The 14,358-nt window shown below is 30.1% G+C and overlaps 1 protein-coding gene across 2 annotated transcripts in view; it reads left to right on the top strand.

Moving 5' to 3' along the window:
* Window positions 1-7,242: 7,242 nt before the first annotated feature.
* Window positions 7,243-14,358, top strand: part of LOC136072130 (ectonucleotide pyrophosphatase/phosphodiesterase family member 7-like) — a 7,429-nt gene continuing 313 nt past the window's right edge. The window contains exons 1-5 of one of the 2 annotated variants that reach the window (XM_065820606.1): window positions 7,277-7,434; window positions 7,530-7,826; window positions 8,049-8,272; window positions 8,345-8,634; window positions 14,000-14,358. The exon at window positions 14,000-14,358 is cut by the window's right edge and continues 313 nt beyond it. In XM_065820606.1, the coding sequence (XP_065676678.1) occupies window positions 7,616-7,826; window positions 8,049-8,272; window positions 8,345-8,634; window positions 14,000-14,358 (1,084 nt within the window). In that variant the 5' untranslated portion in view covers window positions 7,277-7,434; window positions 7,530-7,615. Of the gene's footprint in view, window positions 7,827-8,048; window positions 8,273-8,344; window positions 8,635-13,999 lie in introns of both variants that reach the window. The other variant, XM_065820605.1, reaches the window with a different exon arrangement.

Below are 14,358 nucleotides of genomic sequence, written 5' to 3'. Positions count from 1 at the left end.
TATATACATATATATATATATATATATATATATATATATATATATATATATATATATATATATATATATATATATATATATACATATATATATATATATATATATATATATATATATATATATATATACATATATGTATATATACATATATATATATACATATATATATATATATACATATATATATATATATATATATATATATATATATATATATATATATATATATATATATATATATATATATATATATATATACATGTTGTGCTATTCTCTTTGAGCATGTTCGACCTTCTTTCTGTCCAGGTAACCCCAAATATGCTCAATTATATTTAAATCTGGACTCTGGGGAGGCCAGGTCATTAATTCCAGTGCTCCTTCCTCTGCCATTTCATTTAAGTAATTAATTTGCCACTCGGGAGCAAGGTTTTGGGTCATTGTCCTGCTGCAGAATAAAATTATGACGTATTGGTTTCATTCCGGAAGATACAGCATGATGCCTTAGGATATCCACATAACGATCCCCGATGAGTCGCCCCTCTATTTCGATCAAATCACCTACTCCAGATGAAGATAAACAGCCCCAAACTTGTAAAGAGCCTCCTCTGTGTTTAATAGTTGGTTTTAAACATTCAGGATGATAGGCTACTCCAATTCTTATTTGAACATATTGGCGTATTTTTGTTCCAAAAATTTCGAATTTGGACTCATCGGTGTATAGAACCCGATTAAACATTTCCAGGGCCCAATTTTTGTGTTGTTTTGTATACTTAAGTCGTTTTTCTTTATTGTCACGCCGTAATAATGGTTTTTGAATTGCAACACACCCTCTTAATCTCGATTTGAGGAGGTGTCGTCGAATACAAGAAGAGCTGACATTTTTCCCAGTTGCTGTTTTAATGTCCTTTGTCAACTCGATTGAAATTTTTTTCCTATTTCTTATTGTGTTTAATAGTAGGTTTTAAACACTCGATTAAAGAAAATACTTTAAATATTTATATTCATCTTTTGTTAGCTTAGGAGGTCTACCACTTTTTTTTCTATCTTCAAGGGAGCCAGTTTCTCTAAATTTTTTAATGATTTCTGCAACAGCAGTCTTCGAATATTCAAATATCGTTTTGGACGAAATTCGGCGCTGCGTATGACCTTCTTCATGAAGCACAATAACCTTTTGTCTCTCAATCAAAGATATTTTACCCATTAAATTAATCTAAAAATTCAAACTAAACATTCAAAAATAAAAACAAACATGTAATTTATCTAAAAAATTGTAAATACGTCTAATTATACAAGTGGTCTAAAACATTTTCACAGTACTGTATATATATATATATATATATATATATATATATATATATATATATATATATATATATACATGGATCGCGGGCTGGTTTTTATCTGAAAAGGGGAAGGACAGGGGATGAGGGGGGGGCAAAAATTCTTCAACATTGCCCACAATAGTTTCGAGGCTCTCTAAAGGCTCTAGAACAGCTACTTTTTTACCATTGCACGTTTGTTTTAATACCTGATTAAACTGATAAATAACAACAACAACAGCATGGTTATACTGTTTATTTTCCCGAAGAAACGTCTTTAAGATAAAAAAAAACTAAGAAATGCTAAAATTAAAAACGAAATATATGCAAAGAGATCATTGAACCTGAAGATCTCTTGCTGTAAAACTACCAAAATTGTTTCTTCGATCTTGGTGATGAACGACAAATTCATTTGCTACATCAATTAGTGATATTTCTTCAAGAATAGTTTTGTTATCCAAAAAAAAAAAATAGGTAAAGAATTGAGCCTTTCTTGTGTCATTTTTATTCGAAGCCATGTTTTAATCCTTCTAAACAAAATTTTTGAAAATGAGCTTTCAGGAGTTGCAGATGTAGCGCCGGTTACCGAGATGATTTTTAATGACCGTAAGAAAATTTTCAAACAACACTCGTTTTTCTCGCGACAACAACTTCAGCACATTAATTACTGCTTTCAAGTTGATGGGTTCACTTTTCAAAGTTGTGGGAAATATTTGAAGCTCTAAAGCTAAATAATCAGCATCAAAGTCATCTTTAAAATGCGTTTCCAATACTTTAAAATCCGTCTCCAATACTTTCAAATCATCTGTTAAAAACTGTTTGCTTGCTGCTTTTAAAATTAACTGCTCTGTTTGTGAAAACAGTTTGAAGGTTGGTTTATCAAATTTATCTTTGATGGCATTGTTAATAGAATCAAGAGCCTCATAGTAGATAGGCTTGTAATGCTCGCACAAATTTTCAGGATAATTTGCTTTCACTGTTTCCTCTTGTTTTCCTGTTACATAATGTAGTAAAGAGTAATTGGGTTTTCATCGCTTTCTTAGAAAACGAGGCGGTGAAATGGTTTTTTTTTTGCTTGCTGACGACTTTATATTTTCCAATCTTTGTACAACTAAATGAGCGAGCTCTTTTCCTCTAAGCGAAGATATCTTTTCATTCAGTGAGGTTTTGGAGAGCTTGTCCATGACAGATGATGACTTAAATTTAGACCAAGATAAAAATGGAATAAGTTTATTTGATTTTTACAGTCCCTAATTCTTGATCTTATATCAAAGTCCAAACTTTCTGCCAAAGATTGCTCCCACAACTCTATCAAGGCTTTGTAGCTAACCAGTATTTTTTTAAAATATTTTGCCCTAATGGTTGTTACGCGACCTTGTTATGCAAAGTTTATCAAGCTTTTGGTTATAGGAACATGAAAAAAATAACACGAGTCCTTGAACTTGTGAACGCAGCTGCTAGTCATCCAGTGCCCCAAGACAGGCATTACACTTCTCTTCTCCTGAGCCTATGCCAATTTTTGGCACGGTCAGAAGTTGTTCCAGGTGCTGACTTGTGACAAAATGGCAACTCCTCAATTTCTCCTTCAATATTTTCCATAATGCTTCCCAACATCTTTTCTCGTTTGGTGAATATTTAACTAATACGCATATTTACCCACGGATACCATTACATCATAAAAAATTGCACAATCTTTTGTTAGTGATTTTATTGTCAGACTAAGAGAGTGCTCTTGGAAATTAATTTTTTTTTCCGGAATCGTACAAAATTTTCCTGTAAACAACTCTGATATCTATTTATTTAACTTTATTTTAAATCGATAAATTTTACAAAAGCATTCAAAAAATTAAGGTGGATCCATGATAAAAAAACTAAAATCTTTAATATTCTTTATTTTAATTTTTTAAATAAAAATATGAACAGTAAATGTAACTGTAAGAAAAAAATCTTTTCAAAAAATAAAAAAAAGCTTTATTAAACTGCTGAGTCAGCATAAAAATACAAAAAATGTGAGTTATGTAAAACAACTGTTGCTTAAAAAGTACTCATGCTATCAAACTGAAAATTTTACATATTGGAGAAAACACATTGATAAAGTGCCTGAAGCAGGATAGTCTTATTATTTTTTGTCCTTCCATAATGGCTGCTATATTAGTAAATAATCCAAAAATTTGACTACAAATTGATAGGGAAATACATGTTTTACAATTTAAAAAAAAATTCTGTTGAAGATCCTGCTTCAGGCACTCCTTTAAAGTATAATAAACAATTCTTGAAAATTTCAAAGTTTAACTATATGCGGATCTTGAGATACCGTTGTTCTAAGATTACTACATGCGAAAAAACAAAAAATGGTCAAAAATGCGATAGAAATTTAATATTTTATAACTTCCTGCAGAATATGACTCTGAATCTTCAGTTTCTTTTTCGTTGTCTATGAAACCTTTTCTACGAGCTCCAAATTTAATCCTCTGAGCAATTTGAGATTATATTTTTTGTTCATGTTTTTTATTCTTGAAAGGTCATGAGCTTCTACAATACTATATTTTCCGATGAAGTAGAAGTTTGTTGATTGCCACAGAATAAATGTTTTATTTTTTTTCTTATTTTATTTTTCTTGATAGCCATATGTAACTGTTAAACAAACAAAATATCTTCAGTAAGGTTTTCAAATATAGTAATTTATTAGTTTTGAAAACTAACAACAGCAACAACTTTAGGATAAAGATGTTCTTTGAGCAATTTACAAATAAAGCAATAGTAATACCAACAACAGAATAGTTTAAAGCATAGTAGATATATTTTAAATTACAGAGATATCAATTGTTTAGATTTTACAGGAGATAAAATAGAGGAATCGACGAACTGTTGTGATTGCTATGCGCGTTGCTATGAACATTAATTGATACAAGATGACTAATTTACTGTTTAAACAGGTTTTCAATGCAAATGATGAATAAAAGTCACTTTCCTCTGAAAGATAGGTAGTTTATTTATTAAAAAACAATTTAAAAAAAAAAAATCACTTTTTTGCAATCGTTTTTACCATGGATCCACCTTAAGCCACAGTAAAATACTGAACTATATAAACCGATTACAAAAATGTTAATTTATTACAAGTTAATATAATCCGAAGTTATTTCTGCATGGTTTGAACAAATAACAAGTATGCGTAACAATATAATTGAACGTGGACAGTTTTAATTTATGAATTCGTAAAAAATGGTTAAAATGCAAGATTCTTATATATGAGTTATTATTCGGATGTTGTTAAATGGTTTGTGAAATTTGATTTACTAATGGGACTTATATTTTACCGGGGCCGGGTTTGATAGACAAAAGTTTTGAGATTATTGAAGCAAAACTAGAGATAAAAAAGGATTTAAAAAAATCATTTGACACGCAAAACCAGACAATGAAGCAACAATTGTATCTGAGTGATCTTGATGGATCATTTGATGTCTCAACTAAAGATGCACTAGCAGCAATGACCGATGATGAGGATAGGCAGTTCCTACAGATGATGCGAAATGACCTATCTAGTGCAAGTATGACCATTGTTAACAAGTTTCTTGCTGATAAATAGTCTCGTACTCGGCTTTTGCAGGCAGTTTTTTAAAATAAAAATCTGATATTGAAATGCAACAAGCACTTGCTGCTGCTATAGTGCCAGTGGACATCAACGAGTCTAGCAGCGAATCAAGCAACAATTCGAATAATAACAACTTTGATGCTCCTTCAATTTTAACCGAGCATGAACCGAAACCAAAAAAAGTAAAAAAAAGGGTTACTGCTGCTCTCCACCGCGTAAAGCTTCCAGAACGTGCTGCGATGTTCGTCATCAGTGTTGTCACACAAGCACTTGACGTTAAATTGGATGGTGTTGCTTTATCTCGCAATACAATTCAGCAAGCACAAAACGAGACACACTCCGTTGTTAGTGCTGGAATGCAATCTAAATTCGTGGTAGATACCCCACTACTGATATTTCAGGGAGTAATGAGGTTGTCGACAGAGTTGCCTTTTTGTCACAAGTGAGCACCTGAAACAACTTCTGACCGTGCCAAAATTGGCAGAGACACAGGAGAAGAGAAGTGTAATGCCTGTCTTGGGGCACTGGATGATTGGCAGCTGCGTTCACAAGTTCAAGGACTCGTGTTTTTTTTTTAATTTTATATAGGTGCCCTCAAGAAGTCCTAACGGTCTTATTGCAGAGCACCGCAGAAGAGCATTTAATAGGAAGTTCATACCTCCTTCCTAACCAATGTCACAAAACTTGCTCAGGTGGGGTTCGAAACCCGGATCCTTTGTTTCTGAGGCAAGTGCACTACCACTGCGCCACGGCTGCTTTTGACACGGTTGTGTTTGACACAACTAGTTCTTACACTGAAATTATTCTTGGTGCATGCACATTGAGTAAGTTTTAAACGTGAACTGGTATGGATTGAACGCGTCACCATATATTTGAGGTCATGTTGTCGAATGCATTCTCAACTACAGTGGCAAGCACTAGCAGACCAACTATCGGTGTCTTCACTGAACTGGGCTGTCATCAACAAATCTAGCTTCAAATTCGCTGCCAATGATATCTTTAATGGAGTGCCTAATGGTTTACAACAAGAAATGACAATGAAATACGACAAGAGATGACAATGAAAGATGGCAATGGTGGTAAACTTTTTGCACTTGAAAAGAAAAATTTGAGGAGCTCTTTGTCGGAATACGTCACAAGCAGGTCAATGTTATTCTTTGATTTGCTATTAAAAATGGATAATAATATGCTAAATCATTCATATTGAAGTCACCTACTATATGGTTCAATGATGCGATATTCCAGGACATAAATACAAAAGTTACCTTTCTTAAGGTTGTTAATGACGCGGCAGACCGAGGCATTGCCATAATCCAAAGCTACAACAGTGCACTGACAAAAAATGAGACTCAAAACAATATTTTTTTCAACTTTGTAGCAGCCATCGGAAGCAGTTTCCTGCTCCAACTAAGAAAGCAGTAGTAAATGTTAATAAATATCTTTTATAGATATTTATTAACATTTACTACTGCTTTCTTAGTTGATACTGGACATGCCGGTACCATTCGGTGGTTTTTGTAGGCTTGATTGCAAAAATGTTCTTTTGTAAACAGCAGTAGTTCATGTGTTTACATGAGTAGCCTTGTGGAGCAAAATATTTTTTGAATTTTCTTTGATAGGTAGGGGTTATAGCAGTTAACTTTTTGTTGTTTATGTGTTTAACTTCCTATCATTCACACACTTCATATCAATTTAACTTCCTATCATTCTTTTTTGTTTTAGATTAAAGACATTTATAAAATCTATCCTTTTTAATAATATTTTCAACTTTATAAATGGTAAATTTTGGCAATATAAAATTAAAAACTTGTGGTTGATTTCGCCTGTTATAACTCAAATTTTATGTCTTTTTTAGAGATCTACATTATTGTAGACTGTTTTACAACTTAAATAATGAAATTTTAGTTGTTTACAATTTTTTTTTTAAATCTTGCAGTCATATAATAATTTATTGAATTTTAGGATCAATAATGGGTAAAGCTAGTTATGTTACCCCACGTAAATTACCTAAAGTAGCTGGTCTTTTGCAAGAAACAAATCACAGCCAAAGAAATATTGCCGAAGTTATCAAAGTCTTGCAGGCTACTGTCAGAAGAATAAATTCCAAACTCAAAATGGGGGTCAAATTAGAATCACAGAGAACTGCTGCGTTGTCGGAAAAAGGATAACAAGTGCTAGAAATGACACGTCTTTCGATGGAGATTACGTGAGCATCCCTCCTCTGCTTAAGAGGTTCACGAACCCTATTTAGGCGCTACCCCATCGATGACATTGGCTTAAAGAATGTACAAAGTAGACTTATTTTGTTTGTATCTTTTAAATGTTATTGTCTGGTAATTATTTAGTTAGTAAGAGTTTCCACGAGGGAAAAAACAAAACAAAACTTTTTTACAAAATAACGGATCGAAATCCAAACCGTCGAACAATCTAAAATAAAGAAATCGAAACCCACTTACAATCTATCAAAAAATTTCCAAACAAAGATAAGTTTACTATGAAGTCTGATTTAAAGATTTTCAAGAGGCAATATCTACTTATTTTTATTTGTATAAAATATCTTGTTATGAAATGTTCAGCAAAAAAATTAAACGGTAGTAAAGTGTTCATGCTTGTTTTAGATGGTGTAGTTTATGATTTTGAAAAATACACTCTTAATACACCTAACATCGCATCAATAGCCAAAAATGGTGTTAAAGCTGAACGTATGATTCCATCATTTCCGTCAGATACATGGCCTTCTATGACAACTTTAGCAACAGGTCTTTATACAGAGTCACACGGAATCATCAGTAATTATTTTCTTGACATCCAAACTAATAAAACATTTAAATACACAGATAAACCAAGTGATTATGAAAACAATGGTAAATTTTTTACAAAAGAACCTATTTGGCTTACAAACCAAAAGCAAGGAGGTACTATATATATATATATAAATTAAATCTTAATTTAATTCTTCAAATAATTTTTGTTTTTATTTCATTACAAGTTGATCATAAAGTTCAAAGTCGTTAAAAAAAACTTTTCTTATCTGAAAATATCACAAAGCCAATTTCTTTATGACTACTTAAAAGTTTTTAGACATAGGCATAAGAAAAAAATGTAATAAATTAATAAAATACCGTTTTTATATTTAGGTGCCAGTGCTGTTTATTATTTTCCTGGTTATAATGGATTTAAAGAAAAGCCTAGATACCACAATTCACCAAATATTTCTAGTAATGACAATATAGAGACATTCCAAAACACTGTTGATCTAATTATGCAGTACATTCAAAATGATAACAATTTAAATTTTGTTTTAATTTGGATAGACAAACCCGATCTGACTGGGCATGAATTCGGAAAAAATTCCTTACAAGTGAGTTGAGTTGGTTTTTATTGAGAATCAGTAAAATAGACTAAGCTCAAATAAATTTTTTATGTTTTTTAGTATAAAGATGCACTTGAAAGTGTGGACAGAGATGTTGTAGGCTATGTATTAGAAAAGTTGAATTCTTATCCTGAAATTAACCTTATTTTGACTTCTGATCATGGTTTTATTGATATTGATTATAAAAGTAAACTTCAAGTCAAATTTTTAAATGATTATTTACAGTCAGGTTCATATCAATCAAATTGGGCTGGTGGATCTTGTTTTTTAAGGCCTAAAAATGGATTTACAATTGATGATTTGGTGAATAATCTAACTTCTTTAAGTCAAAATAACTTTAGGATATACAGGTATTTACTTAGATTATAAATAAACCTTTAGGTATTAGTAACAAATGTGGTAATAGTTTTTTAATAGTTTAATTAGTTTTTATTTGTTGCACCCTAAAGGTAACAGTACAATTTAGAACTGTATTTGTTTAGTGTAGTTTGTATACTTAATTATTGTGTATAGAGTTGCAAAAAAAAAAAAAAGGCTTTTTTCTAATAACAAATAAACAAAAAATGTAATAGACCTTTATGTTAAAAAACAATGTTAAAATTGATGTTAAAAAGAACTTTTATTGCAAAAAGTAAGTCTTTGTAAACAACGTTAATAATGTAAGATTTATATCCAACTAAGAATTTTTTTTTTTCATATTTTATTTAGTTTCATATTTGAATCTACTGACTAGTTACATTAATATGATATAAAAAAAATGTATTACAAATTCTATAAAAAATATGAGTATATATTTATAATATTTTTTTGTATATAATCACAAATTATGAGCATATAAAATATAATTATGAGCCGGAGCCTGGAGCTGGAGCCAATTTTTTGACCTAGGCTCCAAAGCCCTGCTCATAATATAATAAAATACATATTCATAATAACTCTTATCTTCTATATTCTGAGTTTATTTTTACAAAAAATTTAAATTATAGTTAAATCATTCATTAATAATTACTAGTTAATTTTTAATTTGAAAATTTATTTTTAGTTAAGCTTTTAATTAACTTAAAATAAAAATAATGTCTGATACTGGTTTAAAAGAGATGCAATTTGGACATGATTTAAAGAAATACCTGCAAAGTTTGCTAAAAAGAGTGATAAAGCTGCAAAGTCTGTGATATGCAAAGTTTGGTAGTTCAAAAGTAAATTCTAAATCTAAATGTAATATTTTTAAAGATGTTGAAGATGATGAACTTTTGTCAAGACACTTTAGAAAATTTCAACTAAGCAACTGAGGGAGCACAGACTAGTCAATCTACTGTAGAGGCAGTAAGCTTTTTGTATAAAAAAAGGCAGTGGCAAGAGTAAACAATTCATATCTTGTCAAAATCACCAAATCTGAAAAAAAAGCAATTTATGAGCACATAGCACGAATGATTTATGCTACTAACCTGCCATTTAGAATGGTTGACCATACAGAAAATAAAGATATAACCCTTTTAATAGAATTGATATTAGTCGGAAATTATTACTGTCCATAAGAAAAGTTTAAATAGCTGTTTAGGTTTGCTTCATGATCAGTCCATAACCACAATGATTTGAGCAATGTTTACAATAAGCCAGTAGTTTATCCAACATAATATTGTCAATCTGATTGCCAGTCAAGTATCTCTGACTATTTAATTGATATGATTGTTAATTCTATAAATAAAATAAGAAAAACTATTTGGTTGTAAGGTTTTTAGTTTAATAATAACTGATAACACAGCAAATTTGTCAAGAATATAATTCTTAACACAATTAGAACACTTGGACAATTGGAAACTTGAGATGATGTAAATGCTATTATCTAGGGATGGTCAGCTCATCTGAGCCCTTTTATGTTTAATTAGGATCTTTTTAAAAAAGATCCTAATAAAAATTAGGTTCTTTTTTAAAAAGATCCTAATTTTTATCAACCCTATTAAGTATATGTTAGTGCATATTTATATCCCAGCATGATTAATTTCAATACCCCATTGCCATATACAGGATGCAGGATTGCACTTTTTGGAAAGGTATTTAGGCATAGAAGCAAGGGTAAATCATAAATTTTAAATTTTTTTAAAACCGTGTAGATCTTATTATGTATTGCCTTATATGATTTGTATTATGACGTATAAAAAACATCTTAGCAGTGTGAAAAGCATTTGAAAAAAGATAGCTTAGGAATATAAAAAAGCAAAACAATGCTAATAAAAAATATAGATATACAAATTTAACATGATTATTAACAGAGCATTTATTTAAGCAGATTTTCAAACAGGTGAGCATAAATAAAAAAAAATAAATATTACTATTGTTTAATTTCTATTTTTCACGAGATTGTTAAAATCAGGAATTTTAATGATTAAAATAATCTCCATTTTAAATGTTTGACAATGTTTTGAACTTCTTGTCTTTTCAGCATTTGCACCAATGTTGCTGTGACCTAGGCCATCTACATTACTGTGTTTCACTTTTATTTCATACTACATGTGGAAGTGTACTTAATCTATCATTTGAGTATTAAATGAAAATTGTAAAGAACATCATCAGTAAACATTTGATCACATATATATAGGAAAATGATAGCTTCTGCTTGTGTCTTATTTCAAACAGTTTCAAAGGTATTTTAACTTTGCCTTGAACCAACAAAAATTTGTCATTTTAAAAAATGATTTTGGTCTTTGTTTCTGCTCTGTGTGCAACAGAAGCTGAAAATATGTACACTGAAAATATGTAAGAAAATAATCCAAAAAAACAACTTAGTATATTTAAAAATAAACACCTGGAATTTTAACCTTTATCACAATATTACTGGGTCACAATATTACATGTTTACAAAAATGCTGATGTAGCTTAATTTTATTTTTTATTTTTAGATGTTGTCCTGAATAGTTTAGTTTATATTAAAGATTGCAGTTATTATTTTCTAATTTTTGAAAACAAAATCTGAGACTTAGGGCTGCAAGCTCTGGATATTTTCACATAGAATTGCCCTGTGGAAAATATTTTCACATTTTGCTTTAGATAGATGCCATTATCTTACCAATAGAGCAGCAAAACCATTCTTTGAATTAGTTGGTCATCTAGTCCAACATATATATTTGTCAATAGTAATTTAATGTATATGCATACAATGCTGTATGCATATAGGCTAGAATAATTTCCTCTTGTCTATAGGTACCAGATTTGATAGCAAATCTTTTTTTGAACCTGTTATGAAGTTTGTTGAATCTCCTACAACTTCTAAAGACTCATGGATTGCCCTTGGAAATATGCAACTGTTAAGTAGCTTCTTTGGCTGGTTTGCTTCGTGGTATGGCTTGAGCAGGAGTGTATTGAGTAAAATATTTTCCATTAGGCTTACAGGTTACAGTAATATCTTCTTCTTTTATAGCCCTCAAGTGAAATTTATTTGTTAGAGGGTTCTGTTCCAACACTAATATTTAGTCCTTTCATGCATCATTAACTACATTTTTAATAAATGTTTTGTTGATTTCTTTTTTTAGATATTCCATTAATGCTTCCCTCACTCTTTACATTAAGCTTCCCTTACTGTTATTAATTTCATAGAATTGCTTAATAAACTGCTGACATATCAGGCATCAATTAATCAATTACTTTGCTTAATCAAGTTCTAGAAGAAAGAATGTAACCATCTGACGTTTTTTTCTGTATGCTCTTAATGACCTAATAATTGAATTAAATTAAATCAAACCAAAGGTGCTACTATATAATATATATTTCTTACTCTTTTTAAGAGCTCAAATATCATAGTTTTTTATGTCTTTCACAAAAAAAATCTTTTTAAAATAACACCTAGGCCTGCCATGCCGTTCTACACTTAAGTCTCACATTAGTTTTATTTCTAAATTTGGCATAGAACTTAAGCTGGTCAACAAAAATAAGGAGGCAGAATGTGTCAACCATAAGTTTTTTACTAATTTTCAACCAGTTTTAGTAATTTTTAACCAGAGAATTTTTAAATATTTTTTTATCAAGGGAACCATTCTGTCAAGCCAAACTACCTTTCATAGTAGTTTGGCATGACAGAATTAGGGCTTTTTTCACAGTTATATTTATCACTGTATTTAAACTCAAGAAGAATTATTTTAATCAGCAATATCTTTGCGATTCCTTTCTTTTCCTCAATACAAACAAATGTTATGTTAATAACATTCTCCTAAATTAATAATAATTGTAAAACTGATATTGACTATAAAAAAAATACATATACTTTCTTAAAGTTTATTAGAACCATAAATATAGAAAACTCTAAAATAATTTTATAATTTTGTCTTTCGCAAATTTTTGTTTAGTTTTTTTCCCTCTTGGATTTTAGGATCAAGGGAGCATACTTTCCCCTACAAGCAATGCCATTGGTCTCCTTGGTCATTTTTAAGACATAGATCTTATTAGTGCTGCTAAACACTTGGTCTTCCCATTTTTGAGGTTTTATATATTCTTGGTAAATGCAGTAGTGGTGTAGTAGTAGAACACTCGCTTTGTAAATGAGAAGTTACAAGTTCAATCCCCACCACATCTTTGGTGTTTAACTTGTTTCTCCATACAATGGCCTTGTTTGGCAAGGCTCGTGTTTTGGAGTTAAATAACATTTTTGTGTTGAAATGATTAATCAAAAAATCTCTAAATCATTAAATATTTATTAAAATCATTGAAAAGCTTGATACTAAAACCAATTTCGTGTAAAGAATAAGTTAGCTGTTACAGCAAACCATGCATATTTTATTATATATTAATCAAACCCTACAAAACGCAAATTTTTCTTAAATGTTTGTTAAGAAAGAATTAAAGAAATATTATAACTAATTATACATATTTAAGGCTAGTAAATTTACTAGTCTAGTAAATTTACTAAGGCTAGTAAATTTACTAGACTTATGGATTGATAGAAAAGCTCTGATATTTTTATCATATAAATTGAGCTATAGTTGACCCTAATTGATTATATAAATCGATCTTAAATTCCATTATTTTACATCATTTATTGTAAACTGATTATAACAATAAATAATATAAAATAATTGAATTTAACATAATGGAATATATATGTATATATAAAATATAAATGTATAACTGTATATTTGAAATATGTATATTTATATATGATGATGATGAGATAATGACAACGACTATGATGATGATGAGGATGGTCAATTAGGTGATTTTACAATGAATATGATGATGGTTTATATCCACCATCATCATATTCATTATCATCATCATGGTACTTCTTTTCGGAGATGCGAGTCCCAAAAAGAACTCCATCTTAAAATCTCTATTTTTTCTTGATCTCTGATGTCCAGGAGCTCTTAAAGTATAGAGTAGTTTGTGATCTACAATTAGAAAAAAAATCCTGAGATTTTATGATTTAGAACCTATTGTTTTTTAGCCTGGATCCTAGAGTCCTGGAGTTCTTGCTGCTATTATACATAAGGGCTCCGGGTTCAAAATTTGTTTGTTCCTTTAATTAAAGGTCTTTTTTTCTTCCCAAAAGTAGTTCATAAGCCTTTACATTTCTGAAGCTCATGTATACCAAAACCCAGGAAAAGTTAATAATTTTGTGACTTTCAAATCCTGGATTTTTTTTTGAGACTCCGCATACCTACTTCCTTTATATCATAATAAATGTTAGTTTTGTATGAATTTTTTCTAAAATTGAATATTTTATTATAGGAGAGATAAGGCTTTTCAAGATATACCCAAATATCTTCATTATAGAGATAACATAAACATTCCACCAATTTTAATATTAGCTGACAGAGAATGGGTTCTTGAAGAAAGAGTTAATCCACCTGGTTGTTGTAGTGGAAGACATGGCTATGACATTGCCTACGTAGAGATGAGTACTATATTTTATGCACGTGGTCCTGCTTTTAGAAAGGGAGTCACTTTAAATGCGTTTGAAAGCGTCAATGTTGTTCCCTTAATAGCTCATTTACTTGGAATTGTACCTCAACCTAATAATGGTTCTCTTATAGTATTTAATAATGTTCTTGAGACTAATAAAAGTGTAAATCTTGAGCAATTATTTA

Source organism: Hydra vulgaris, chromosome 15 (genome assembly GCF_038396675.1).
Source record: "Hydra vulgaris chromosome 15, alternate assembly HydraT2T_AEP".
In the NCBI taxonomy this organism is placed as follows: domain Eukaryota; kingdom Metazoa; phylum Cnidaria; class Hydrozoa; order Anthoathecata; family Hydridae; genus Hydra; species Hydra vulgaris.
The sequence above is the reverse complement of the archived record's forward strand: the minus strand, read 5'-3'. Positions and strand labels throughout refer to the sequence as shown.